This window comes from Amblyomma mixtum, chromosome 1 (genome assembly GCF_055824585.1).
Source record: "Amblyomma mixtum isolate Tamu chromosome 1, ASM5582458v1, whole genome shotgun sequence".
NCBI lineage: Eukaryota > Metazoa > Arthropoda > Arachnida > Ixodida > Ixodidae > Amblyomma > Amblyomma mixtum.
In genome coordinates this window covers 59,384,747-59,398,203 of record NC_143012.1, presented here as the reverse complement: position 1 = coordinate 59,398,203, position 13,457 = coordinate 59,384,747, and the positions used below count along the sequence as shown (strand labels likewise).

The 13,457-nt window shown below is 47.3% G+C and overlaps 1 protein-coding gene across 1 annotated transcript in view; it reads right to left on the bottom strand.

Annotated features, from left to right (window-relative positions):
- The window catches only part of tefu (Serine/threonine-protein kinase tefu), a 155,896-nt gene that overhangs the window by 16,465 nt on the left and 125,974 nt on the right, over positions 1 to 13,457 (bottom strand). Inside the window, exons 52-55 of the mRNA XM_089570615.1 lie at positions 11,441 to 11,594; positions 9,807 to 9,889; positions 8,725 to 8,865; positions 6,775 to 6,894 (exon numbers count right to left, since the gene is read on the bottom strand). Of these exons, the coding sequence (XP_089426741.1) occupies positions 6,775 to 6,894; positions 8,725 to 8,865; positions 9,807 to 9,889; positions 11,441 to 11,594 (498 nt within the window). The remainder of the gene's footprint in view (positions 1 to 6,774; positions 6,895 to 8,724; positions 8,866 to 9,806; positions 9,890 to 11,440; positions 11,595 to 13,457) is intronic.

Here is a 13,457-nt window from a genome sequence, read left to right as displayed (position 1 = left end):
GCTCGGTAGCTGTGCCATGTCGCAGCCTCCTCATCCACTGGTTTTCGCTACGCAGGTTAGTCCATCATACTGCCTTTTTTCTAAAAATGTAGTGACCGTTGCCTGGTACAGCTTCCGAGCCTGCAGTGTTGCATTTCTATTGCTGGTGAATGCTTTTCTGTTGTAAAATCTCTTCTTCTTTTGTCCGGAGATGTTGAGATGAACCCTGGTCCGGACAAACTTGATAGTGTTCTTGCTGAACTCAAGAAGCTGTCAGCCGGTCAAGGCCAAATAATCGCGGATGTACAGGACCTTAAAGGTCAGATGCGTTCTGTCGACCAAACCATTTCCGACCTGAGCAAATGCCTAGCAGACCTGGAAAGCCTCTTTCAGGACATTGCTACCCTAAAATCGGATCTAGAATCCGTCAATTCCATTGCCGCCGGGACGGCAGCTCTTGTTACTAACCTTGAGGCCCGAATAGACGACACAGAAAACAGATCACGCCGCAACAACCTGATATTCTATGGCCTTCCAGACTCCAATCCCCTCGAATCATTCATCAAATCTGAAGAAATAATAATTAAGCATTGTCAGGATAAGTTAAAGTTAACCTTAGAGCCCAGTCAGATAGAGCGTGCCCATCGCTTGGGACGCCATAACGAGGACCGCCAACGGCCAATTATAGCAAAATTCGTCTCCTTCAAAACCAAAGAAACTATCCTTTCCAAAGGTCCTATGCTTAAGGACACTAACTATAGCATTGGAGAAGATTTTACCCGCTCTGTTCAAAAAGCCCGCAAACATCTTGTCGCATTTGCAAGAGCAGAAACCGGACCGTTTTCTTTGCAGTACAAGACCCTATTTCTCGGCAAAAAACGCTACACTTTTGATGCTGCCACCAAAATGGTGAAAGAAATAGCATAGCGCTCACCGCACAGTTGTCGCTTATCTAATCCTCGCCATACCTCCCCTCGACAGAATATTTCTTTTTCGGTTATCTATACTAATATACGCAGTCTGCTTTCAAAGTGCGATAGTTATCCAGCCTTGTATCTTATACAGGCTCTAACCTGCTTGTGCTGACAGAGACTTGGCTGACCGATAATGTGGGCGACATTGAAGTTCTGTGCAACTTACCTAATTTTAACCTTTTCCGCGCCGATCGCAAAGGCCCCCGAGAAGGAGGCGTCCTTATCGCTACCAGCAATCAACTACAGTGTTCCCACATTAACATCCAATCTGACCTCGAAATATTATGGCTGCTTTGTCGCGCCACGCCAGTGTCTATACTAATTGGTGTTTGCTATAGGCCCCCCCACAATAACCCCGAATTCCCTCGAAAGCTGCACAACATTCTGAACGAACTTACAACAAAACACCCTAATGCACACGTGCTCCTTTTTGAAGATTTTAACTATCCTGACATAGATTGGAATAACCCTTATCAGCCTATTTTTAGACAGCATGAATCACAGGAGTTTGTGGATGTGTGCTTAAATTTTAATCTTATTCAGTTAGTAACCCAGCCTACACGCATCGCCGGAGACACCGCAAACATTCTTGACCTTATACTACCTAGCCACCCCGAATGCCTCAACTCCATTACTTACCTCCGGGAAATTAGTGATCACAAAGTCATCCATGCGTCTTTTACCTTCACTCCAACAATAAAAGAAACTTCCAAAAAAACAATCACCCTTTATAACAAAGGTAACTATGAGGCTATAAACAGGGCGTTGGAAGCTTATTTCCCATCTTTTCAGCACTCTTTCCCGGAACAAACCATCCACGAAAATTGGTCGATGTTTATTCATAAAATCAACGAACTTACTAACAAATATGTTCCCAAATGCAGCTTCCGCGCAACCAAACAGAAACCATGGTTTACGAAGGCTCTGGGAAGACTAGAAAACAAAACGAAATGCTTGTTCCGCAGTGCCAAACAGACTGGAAATGACTGCGCATGGGAAAAATTTACACTGCCGAAAAGACATACCTGGTCGCAGTAAAAAAAAGCTAAACGCTCATTTTATCATACTGACCTACCCAACATACTTAAAGATAAGCCGACTAAATTCTGGCAGCTTTTAAATCCGCAATCTATACGCACTATTACCTTAACTGATGATTCCGGGCGTGCTGTTTCCGATGTCGAGTGTGCTAACATATTTAATTCTGCTTTCGCATCTGTATTCACTCATGAACAGGAACCGCCCCCCCTCAAGACAGCAAATGACCAAAGAAGTTTAATGACAGCCGTTACTTTCTCTGAGGCCGGCATATCATGTCTCATAGATAAACTAAAACTGTCATCATCTGCCGGCTTTGACGAAATCAACACCAAGGTACTAAAAAACGTTAACCATACTTCTGCCAAATTTTTATGCCTGCTGTTCTCACAGTCTCTTTCTACAGGTGTCATACCCCATGACTGGAAAGTGGGGAAGGTCGTTCCGGTGCACAAGTCGGGTAACAAAGATTCACCACTTAATTACCGACCCATATCACTCACCAGCATACCATGTAAACTCATGGAACACGTCATTTATTCTTTAACAATGCACTTTCTGGATTCAAATAATTTTTTTCACTCATCGCAGCACGGATTTCGCAAAGGATACTCATGTGAAAGTCAACTAGCACTTTTCGTTCATGACTTGCATGCCAACCTTGATGCTAACCTCCAAACTGACGCAATTTTTCTCGACTTCGCTAAAGCATTTGACAAGGTACCTCATAACCATTTATTTCTGAAACTCTCTCGCCTAAACTTGCACCCCGACATACTAGCATGGATAAAAGAATTCTTAACTCACCGCTTCCAATCAGTCGTTGTCAATAACCAAATGTCTGACCTCCTACCAGTCTCCTCAGGCGTGCCCCAAGGATCCGTCCTTGGGCCACTCTTGTTTCTAATTTATATTAACGACCTACCTGAGAAATTAGATTGCCATATTCGGATGTTTGCTGATGATTGTGTTATTTACAGAACAGTCACTAACACCTTCGACCAACAACCCCTTCAAAATAATTTAACTCATGTGCAAGACTGGTGCAGTGAATGGCTAATGACACTTAACACAAGTAAATGCAAATATATGTCGTTCCATCGTCGCCGTTACCCTCTTCTGTTCCAATACAGCATATCTAACGTTCCTCTCGATCTTGTCCAATCATACAAATACCTTGGTGTTCATCTTTGTCATGATCTTACATGGAATACGCATATTTCCAACATCATATCATCCGCCAACAGAACACTAGGATCCTTAAAGCGTCACCTACGCTCTGCACCTCAGCATGTCAAGCTCCTCGCATACAAATCATTAGTCAGATCAAAATTAGAATACGCATCTCCCATCTGGTCTCCAAAGCAAGCATATCTCTGTAATTCAATTGAAGCAGTTCAAAACCGAGCAACTAGATTCATTCATTCATCGTATTCTTTTGATATCAGCATATCATCCCTCAAATCACAGTCCAGCCTACCTACCCTTGCTCATCGCCGCTACATTGCTAGTTTATGTTTGTTTCACAAGTTTTTTTACTCTGAGCTACGACAGGAACCCTACATCTGCGCACCACCACCACGCATCTCCCTCCGCACCGGCCATCACTAGCAAGTGTCACGACCTCGCGCCCGCACCACATTTTCTTCATCATTCTTCCCCCGGACCGCGAACGACTGGAACGGCCTTCCCCGAGAACTTGCTGCTATCACATGCCAATCATTGTTCATCGAAGAAATCACGCGTGTACTTGCTCAGTGATAATCTTATACAGTCGAACCTCGTTATAACGAACACGGATACAACGAATTATCGGATATAACGAAGTGAAAGAAAAGTTTGGTTGGACATGCTTTATTTCTAAGGGAGTTCTATCTGTATAACGAAACGAAAAATTCAAAATTTGACACTGTATCGGTTATAACGAAGCAGTTTTTGTATTCACGGGGCTCAAAATGCTCAAACAAGTAGGAAAGAATCTCAAAACACGCTAAATTTTGATCTTTTGAAGCGCGCGCACCTAAAATGTGTTTGAATCACCCGCGCTTCCGCACGCAACGCCATCTAGGGAGAGCGAATGAATCTAGCATCAATGGCTGCCTAGCACGTGACTGGCACGTGATCGAACCGACGCCCGCTCCCCGGCCACCCCCGCCGTCGCAATTTCCGACCCGCGCCCCGCGCGCGCTATCTCTGCAGTTCAATCTGTAGACGCCGTAGCGGAACGCGTATTAACAAACAGCAGTTTCGCTTGAAACGAAGATAAAGATATTCAGGGCAGTTGACAGCGGGCGCAAGGAAAAGTCATTGCCGCAGACTTCGGTGTTGCGCCTAGCACTCTTATCTATCTAGATAAGATGGTTATCTTGAGCGCAAGGCAGAAGATTGCAAGCGCCCACTCTGCAGGCGCTGTGAAGAATGACAGCAAGGCAGGATGTTGAAGATGCCTTGTTAACCTGCCTGTGTCTGGTGCCGCCCTTCAAATGAAGGCGAGCAGTCTCACTTCCGTCTGAGGCCACAATGACTTTCATGCAAGCAGTGGCTGGCTGCAGCGATTTAATGACCGCCATCGGATTGTTTGCCACGTCATGTCTGGCGAAGAAGCAGCCGTTGGCGCCGAGAACTGCGAGAAGTAGGCAGAAAGCTTCCGCATGCAACTGGGAGGCAAGCGGACAATTTCGGCGAGACGACATGGCGTCAGCTGGCGGTTCCGAACGTTACGTTCGAGGAATTCATCTGTGCAGATGACAACTTGGCTGTGGCGCCCGAACTGGCCGACCAAGAAATTGCTGATCAGGTGGTTTCTGCAGATGATGCTAGAAACAGCGATGCATGTGAAGATGGCAAAGTGCGAGCTCTCAGCAGCGGCGAGGCCGCTGACATGGCCAGGAAGTTCAGGGGGTACCTCGGGAACCTACCTGTGGCCAAATCAGCTGACATCGGGAAAGCGCTGCTCTGTGTTGATTTCGTCGAGAACTATAACCTGTCAAACAGTGTGAAGTGCCGCCAAACGAACATTACGTCGTTTTTTAAATAACATAGTTTTCGCACCTGGCCAGCAGCCCGATTTGTGAGTTTCCTCTTGCTTTCCAGTACGAAATGCAAGGCGAGGTTTCATATGCTTATACCACGCGTTAAATTCAAAGATAGTGCATTTTTTCAACCCTGTGCTGTCCATCTTAAAGTACTCTTTACTTGGGTTTATTAGCGACCTTTTCTGCGGGAATTTGAGTGCATACTTTTATAACGAATATTGGATATAACGAACGAATTTCCGCGCAAAATGCGACTTCGTTATAACGAGGTTGGACTGTATTTGTATAACTTTCAACTTATCTGTTAGTCATTCTGTTTTTCATTTCTGTGTGTCCCACCCCTTATGTAATACCCTCTAACGAGGGTCTTTAAGGTATTAAAGCGAAGTGAAGTGAAATTTCATGTGCTCGGAACACTCTCCCACGCTACTATGGATGACATGAATGCACGAGCCGCGACCACATCCTCTAACACCAAGTGCTGCCCGCATGTTGCCAAAGCCGCGATCGCTAGTCTTGTAGTGTGCACCATGAGCAGTCAGCGCGGGTATACAGCCCACACATCATTGACGTCGCAAGTGAGCATGGGAGTGCGACCCGTATAGTGAGTAGCGAGCTGTGGCTGCGCAAATGTAAATAAATCCTGACAGCTGAGAGCTGATCTGTGCACCTGCATTTCCCATGCTTCTGCATTTGGATTTTGTTTGTTTTGAACGATATGAGTTCTTTTGTGACCTTGATTCATACTGTCGAGAATCTATTGTATTTTCTTCTTTCAACTGAATCTTTTTCCGGCAACCTGCACTGTAGCATTGAGGAAATGAGATGCCACCAAATATTATACCACTTAGTGGAGGAAATGATTAAACAGGTACAATAACTATCACAGTAACCATCCAATGAACACTGCAAATGAGTATTTCAAAACGCAGCACTTCAAGCTGCACATCCTTTATTGAACTACTTAATGCTCAGTGTGCCATCGCATAGAAATCGGCTAGCCTTGGGACAAGCTTTGTCTCGATAAGTGGCAAGGAGCTTTGTCGATTAGTCACCAAGTAACATTGAAGGAGGTGCACAGACACGTTCTTTGGGCGTTGAAATGAACATAACCCCAGTTGTGACCACTACCAGCAGCGGCAATCATTACGAGTCTAATTATGCTCACACAGTAGGGAACAATTGGCAGATGCAGACTACAGAGCTTTGTTAAATAAAATGAAGGCAACTCCTAAATTCCTCTTTATCCAGGTCTGCATTCCCCTGCAGTATGTCTAAGCAAATAAAATAAAGTGCTGCAAACTGTAAACATAATTTTGTGTTTCTCTCTTTTTCTTCCTTTCCGAACAATTTCACAACATGCTTAATTGGAATATTTTGTCACGCTTGAGCGGTGACACACTCGCACAACTCCCCCCCCAAAAAAAACGGGCTCCACGCCAACAACCTTTATTGCACTTCTCCCATCTTCCCGCCACTGCCGCTCCGCCTCATGATGATGATGATGATTACTTGGCGATCCACTAGCGCCCTCTCGTGACATCACCCGGAACTAGACCCTCTGCCACCACACTGTCCTAAGAATTTCTAGAGGTACGACGGGACGTGTCAGCTAAGAGTTCCACTGCGCTTCAACGAATCTAGAGTCAACTAGGATTTAATGTACAGTAAAATGTAAGACATGTAAACCTTTGGTTCCCCCGCAAAAATACAGAAAGCAGCAAGAACAACGGCAACCCCCACCGTACCTTGTAGGTGCGCATGGCCAGCCTGCCTGTGCCCTGGTGGCCAGCCTCCTGGGCGAGTAGCCGGTTGACCAGGCCAAACGCCTGCTGCATCACTGCGTCTTGCCGCAGGTCGTCACGACCCTGGGAAGAAGGGTGGGGAGGCAGAGAGGGGGCACACATTGCACTGAACTGCCAAGCAACAGCAGGTGACACTGCACATCAAGCACCGAAGAAATGGAAGGCAATGTCGATGGACAAGTCAGTGAAAGCAAGTTAGGTCTCAAATACTGTCATCTCATTACCACATGCTCCTGACAGTCACTTCTGGCATCTCGCTTCATCAAGTGTTACAACGATGACCAGAGCTATAAACCGAAACCTTGTGCACAAGGAAGCAGATAAGTAGAATCCCGCTGTTACGTCCCCAGGTGTTGAGCTTGTCCAGCTTGCAAGGTGCTGGAGGTTACGAGGGAAGTGATGCGGATTGGATAGGGAATGAGGCTAGGTGTGTACACCGGCGGATACAAGATGGCGTAGGGACGACAGACGAGCTGTGTGTGATCTGTGGTGTCTGTGTTGATGGAGCCTGTTGGGCAGCTGAGCAGACTTCGCAGTAGGAATTGGCGTGTCATGCGGGAGTTGCGTACCAGACTAGTGCAACAAACGAGTTCTACCCCTAGAGCCCTGATAAGCTGCTATGTTGTTCTAAGCCAGTTCCATTGTAACTTCCACGATATCCAGGGATGCAGTACAAACTCAGCTGTAGCATCACAGTTGAGGCAGTGTTCCTGTATGATACATAACGTCACCTTGTCTCGCAGCACTTTATTCTGTGCTGGTGTTTTCACAGCCTACATTTAGAGCCCTCACATGGCAATGGCGTGCCGGCCAGAGCGAGACTCTCCACACACCTCTACTTGACTGCCACGACGTTTGGAAGCTTTTAGAGCACTGCCCTATGCCGACAACCCGCAAGCTTGTATGAGTGGCGTGAATTAAGCTGCTATCCTTGTCGTCACTGTGATGCGAGCTCGAAGTACTGATAGCACACAAAAAGTTTTCATCCGCATATAACACGAGGGAAAGCTCACCAAAAGCATCTCCACTTGCACTCCATTATGATCACTGTAGTGATCATCGTCACTGGGTGTACTGTTTTCCTAGAGTCCTTTGTCAGGGATATTTTTGCACAGAAGCTTGTCTTCAATACTGTTAAGCACGACTGACAAGTTCCTCGGTAATGCTGACCACACCATCTGCAATCAGCCATCTGGTGGCAGTAACTGCACGCTGTCTCCACCTTATTCAGTTCATGTAGCACCACTTGACGAGGCGTTGATGCTTTTGGCAGCTGCAATTACTTTCTTTTTAAAAAGAGCTGAGTAGTACTGCTTTTGCGGTGCTGACATCAAGTGAGGTGCAATCGTCCTGCTTCCGATGGCATACCGAATGGGCACTGAAACTCCCTTGGACGTCCTGTGGACGTCCGTGGGACGTCCAAGAGAATACCAGTGCCCATTAAGATAGGCATCGCAAGATCAGCGTGGTTAAAGGGCGTCAAAACCGAAACCATTAAAGCATTAAACCGACGGCACTAATAGATAATGCCTCCTGTCATTGGAAACCAGAGGATGATAGACTGAATATTAATGGGACTGGAACTGCAAATGTGGGCTAAAATTTTTTGTACGTGCATTAATATAATAAGTTCTTTCCCTCATGTTGCACTCCCCAAACTTATAATAGTAGGTGGGCATGCATTCATGCATATGTATGCACACACATGCACATTACATTCACACCTGTGCTAGTTCATAACGACTCTGGCAGAAATGAGAAAGATGCTGAGAAAGAAGGAAATGGGAAACTTTATGAGTACAGTGCACAAACATTGTGCTCAGTGGCATGAGGCTTCCCAACTCAGCTTCAAGCCCATCCTTGAAATCGGAAACATTGTGGCTCACTGCCTACCTTGACCAGTTGCTTGTATGTGCGGCCGTCTTGCCCCAAGCAGGCGATCACCTTTGGTTGGTTTATGCCACCACACAGCCGGTACTCGTCCGAAAACTTGAGGATCCCCGGCAGGTTGCGGTACGAGGCATTCTGGTCCACCTGGGAATCACAGGATGAGAGGCTGCCATGTTTGCATTACCGGTACTCACCTACGGTGCAGAAATGTGGAGGCTAACAAAGAGGGTTCAGCTTAAGTTGAGGACATGCAGCGAGCAATGGAAAGAAAAATGATAGGTGTAACGATAAGAGACAGGAAGCGGGCGGAGTGGGTGAGGGAACAAACACGAGTTAGTGATATCTTAGTCGAAATCAAGAAGAAGAAATGGGCTTGGGCAGGGCATGTAATGCAAAGGCAAGATAACTGCTGGTCCTTAAAGTTGGGCGGAGGAGATTAAGAAGTTGCGAGGATACGGTGGACGCAGCTGGCAAAGGACAGAGATAAAGGGAGGGACATGGTGGTGGTTGTTGCTGGTGTTGGTGGTGTGACTTAAAAAGGGATTAGTTACAAATAAGTGATTGTCTGGTGTCTCTACCTTAAATGTTTTTTTCACTGTACTCTTCACATTACAGCACCACGAAACACCTTCACATCTATTTTTTTTTTATTCACTGATTCAAATACCTACACCACCCTTATTGACATTAGCCAACAGCGCGGGGTGCCAGGAAAGAAACAATGTTACAGCTCAGAGTCTTTTTCGCATGGCGGACCAAAATATCAAAATACAATCGCTTGCCTACAATACTGGTACGCTTGAATCAGAAAATGTGGTAAATAGGACAACACGTAACAAAATTTAAAGCATGGAGCACTAAAAATTATTCCAGAAGAATACATCTCAAATTTGTGTAAAAGATGAATGAGGCCCGGAGACAATTTCTTCCGGCAGTTCTGTGGAAAAGCATTTGTCTATTGCTTGAACTAGCAGTACTGATATGTGGAATAATTTGAAAATGTTCTATTCGGTTTGCATGCTTACAACTTCGCTCGAGGACACTTAAGGCACAGCGGCTGCACGCTTGCACTGACGACTGCTTACCTCGACACTTTGAGTCAACACAGGAATTTTGTCCAGCCGGCCCAACTTGAGGAGCGCGGCATCACGAGGGAGTTTGACCACAGCTAGGTGAAAGAAGGAAGAAAAAGAAAGAAGTCAACAGGAAGTGAAATTGCAACACAGAGATAAGTCAGGTACGCTTTCCCATCGAACTGTTCCTCCCAGAATTCCAACAGACAACGCGCCACGCAAGAAGCTTTAGGCCACTGTGCCATATTTGCTGGCTACAACACGAAGTGTCAATGCTTAGATTCTGCATCAGAAAGTTAAAGGCATGGCTGCCATCTACACTCTTAAACAGAAAGGTGTCAAAAGGGAGTAACCTCTAATCTAGCAAACTCTTTTATAAAATGGGCTGTGACAGAGGACAGTTTACCCCCTCTTTACTCCCATATAGGAGTAATTTGTGTAAAGAGGGTACTGTTAAAAGTGCTCGATGATACCGGCCTCCAGTAAGATAAAGTGCGTGTAATTAGCTCGGAGACGCACCTTATACCAAGACAAGCATGGCAAGAATAAGTGAATAGGATCAGCTAATTGCATTGCAACAGCTCATAAGTCTGGCGTTAGAGGTCGCTGTAGCTATCTTGCGAAGCAGTGAGGATAAAGTTCAGGTCATATTCATACCTTGGTTCTGAACACAGCAGCCGGCCGATTTTTCGGACTATGCTGAGGAACCGTCACGCACCTCATAGGAATGTGTACACATTCATGACCGATATTTCGGACTCGGTGAAGTCCAAAAGTTTGAGTTTTCGGACTAATATAAACTCCAAAAATACTGCAGAGATCGTTTTTGACCGAAAGTTTGTTTTTTGGTTTAATGTAGACATGAGCAGGCATTGCTGTCACAACCAGCCAGCTTTTCGCTGTCGTGAAAGGTGCCATCTTGGATTTAAACAGAGTCAATTGGAAGGACTGGCTTGGATAGCCTCAGCTATACATTCGTCATCGCTGTCGCTAGAGATCTTCGTTGCCATTGAGGCGGCCTACAAAGAAGAGCGTGTGATTGTGCTAAAAACGGTACAGCCGAAGGGTCAGCCGCAGCATAGATGGCATCATCCTTGGTGCGGGGCAGATCGGAAAAGGTGCATTCGGAGGCGTTTGATTCCGCTTGCTTCTTCCCGTCAGTTCCCCCACTCGGTCTTGGTAAGTGTCACTGGCTATGAAAAAAGATTGTCCTTGCTTCACGCGGAGCAACCATTCGCTTGTGATATGACCTGTGTCTGCATTAAGCTATCTGGAATCATGACGTGAGGTGGTGTGCGGACATGACGAAAGCATGGCTCTAGTTAGACAGTCTAATACTGTCGCTTGCAAACGAAATGTGGAGAGCAGCGAAGTTCGCGGCAATGTGGTTTTGTCGCCTATGGGCTGCGTGCTTGTTTTGCAACCAAAGGTCCTTGGTTCAACTTCCCACACCTTTCGAAGAATTTTTTTCGTTATCCCATGGTGACATCATGTACGATTTTTGGGACCACCCCTGCTGGTCAACGCCGACGTTGGGTTTTGTTGCTGATGAGCCATACAATGGTTTCGCAATAATGTGTAGGTGTCATTTCACACCAATTACTGGGAAGGCCTGCCAAGGAAAAAAAAAAGAAACAGCGGCTCACCTGAGGCCTGGCCTCGTGGCGTGCTGGGTGGCTCTATGTAGGCCAGCTGTATGTATGCATCCATGAGGCGCTCCAGCTGAGGGAGGATGGCTGCACAGAGGTCATCGCCCTTGTGTAGCCACGACACCAGGAAGCGCGCCCCCTCCACTCGGTCCTGTGGGGAAGATGAAGTGGGTATACAGTAATCCCTCGTTATAACGAAATCGCTTTACTCGAAATATCGCTTTATTCGAAATTTCTTCCGGTCCCGACCCAAACGCATGCATTTTAAGCCACATTACTCGAAGCGCACGAAGAGCTTGACCCGCTTAGAGCGAAGTGGCGAGCGGAGGCATCGCCGCTGCCGAACGTAGGCATCGCCGCCGTGGCGGCGACCCTTTGCGCATGCAGTGCCAAATTACCGTATTTTCGCGATTCTAAGCACCCCCCGAATCTAAGCAACCCCCCCTATTTTCGGAAAAAAATTTCTGAAAAAAAACTTTGCATGCAAATCTAAGCACCCCCTTTTTTGCGCGGAAGAGAGCGTTGCCGAGGCCGCCAAGTGCACTTGCTCTCTTTTACGTCCAGCATGTGCAGTCGGAGTCCCGAGGAGGCGCGGCCTGCGCGTTGTTGTTGTGACTGAGAGAAGGATGAAAAGGAAATTGCACGGGCCTGCCGACTGGCTCCAGCCGAGCCACCACCGCTGCCAAGTGCAGATAGAGGAGAGTTAAGAGATGAGAGGAAAGATAAAGAGAAAAGATAAGACGCGCGGCGTCGTAGCAACAAATGCGTCCGCCGGCGCTGCTGAAAAAACAGATAAGCGGGCGAGGCCAGCCGCGTCCACGGCGCTTTTTGTGTTGCTGCGTTCCGACACTACAAGATAGATGGCGGCACAGAACTGTCTGCAGCTATTTTTCTTTTGAATGTTTCCTAAATAAAATGTTTTTTTCTCGCGCCCGTTTCATCGAGATTTCGCCGCGAAAAGAGGGGCCCGGGGGGGGGGGGTCAGTTTAGATTTTTCGAATCTAAGCACCCCCTCTCACTTTGGGCATCGCGATCGTGAAAAAAAAGGGGGCGTTTAGAATCGAGTAAATACGGTAATACCGCCGACGAATGACTCGTGCAGGCATAGAACAGGCCACAAAAGTACCAAACCCACGATCGATGACCTGCCTAGTAACGGTCACCAAGAGAGTGCCGAGTGTCCCGTGCTCAGCGGGGTCAAATTCCATGGTGCAGCGCGCCCGAACCGTTAATCTCGGTCGGAAGCGCATTCCTGGTGTTCCCCGTGACAGAATCCACACGATAATAAAGTTTTCCTCGCGCTTTGCGATGACAGAAAACCGCGGTGTCTTGGATGCGGAAAAGTGGCCGGTCATGCTCGATTCGCGCCATTCGACGAGACAAACGGCCTAAATGCGTGGTAGGGTGACTGAATTTTGTTCCTACGGCGGGGACACGTGTGCGAAAAGCGAGCGCGATTCACCGCGGCGCGAAGTTGCGAACGGCGGAAGCGGACGGGAAGCGGGAGCCAATGCGAGCGCGGAGAGCAGCAGCGTCATGATGATGTAGGGCGCGCTCCTTTGAGCCGGGCCGGCCTGCCCACGGCCGGTCTCGATGCGCTCGCTCGCGCGCGTCGGGACCGGCCGTGGGCAGGCCGGCCTGTCGATCAGCCTGGATCCCGTCTGGATCACAAAAATGAGCTAAAGCTTGTTCTTGATACAGATAATAAACTCTGGTATAAGCAATTTGAAAACTGTATCACCTTTGAGGATCGCTGACCAATACTGAGTTGCTGGTAGAAGTAACAAATGTGCTACGAGCAAATTGGCCACGAACTTGCGATTTCGCTGTGGCAGTGCTCCGAGGAGGCAGAGACCGACCTTGAGCCGTTGCCTAGAAACCGCCGCAGCTGGCGGACGCCGCGCGGCACAGCGGTTGCTAGGCAACGGCTCAAGGTAATCCGCCAGCTTCCTCGCAGTTGTGGCGCAATTAAATCTCGACTATTTTAGCTTTTTTCGAGCGGTCGCTTATATCG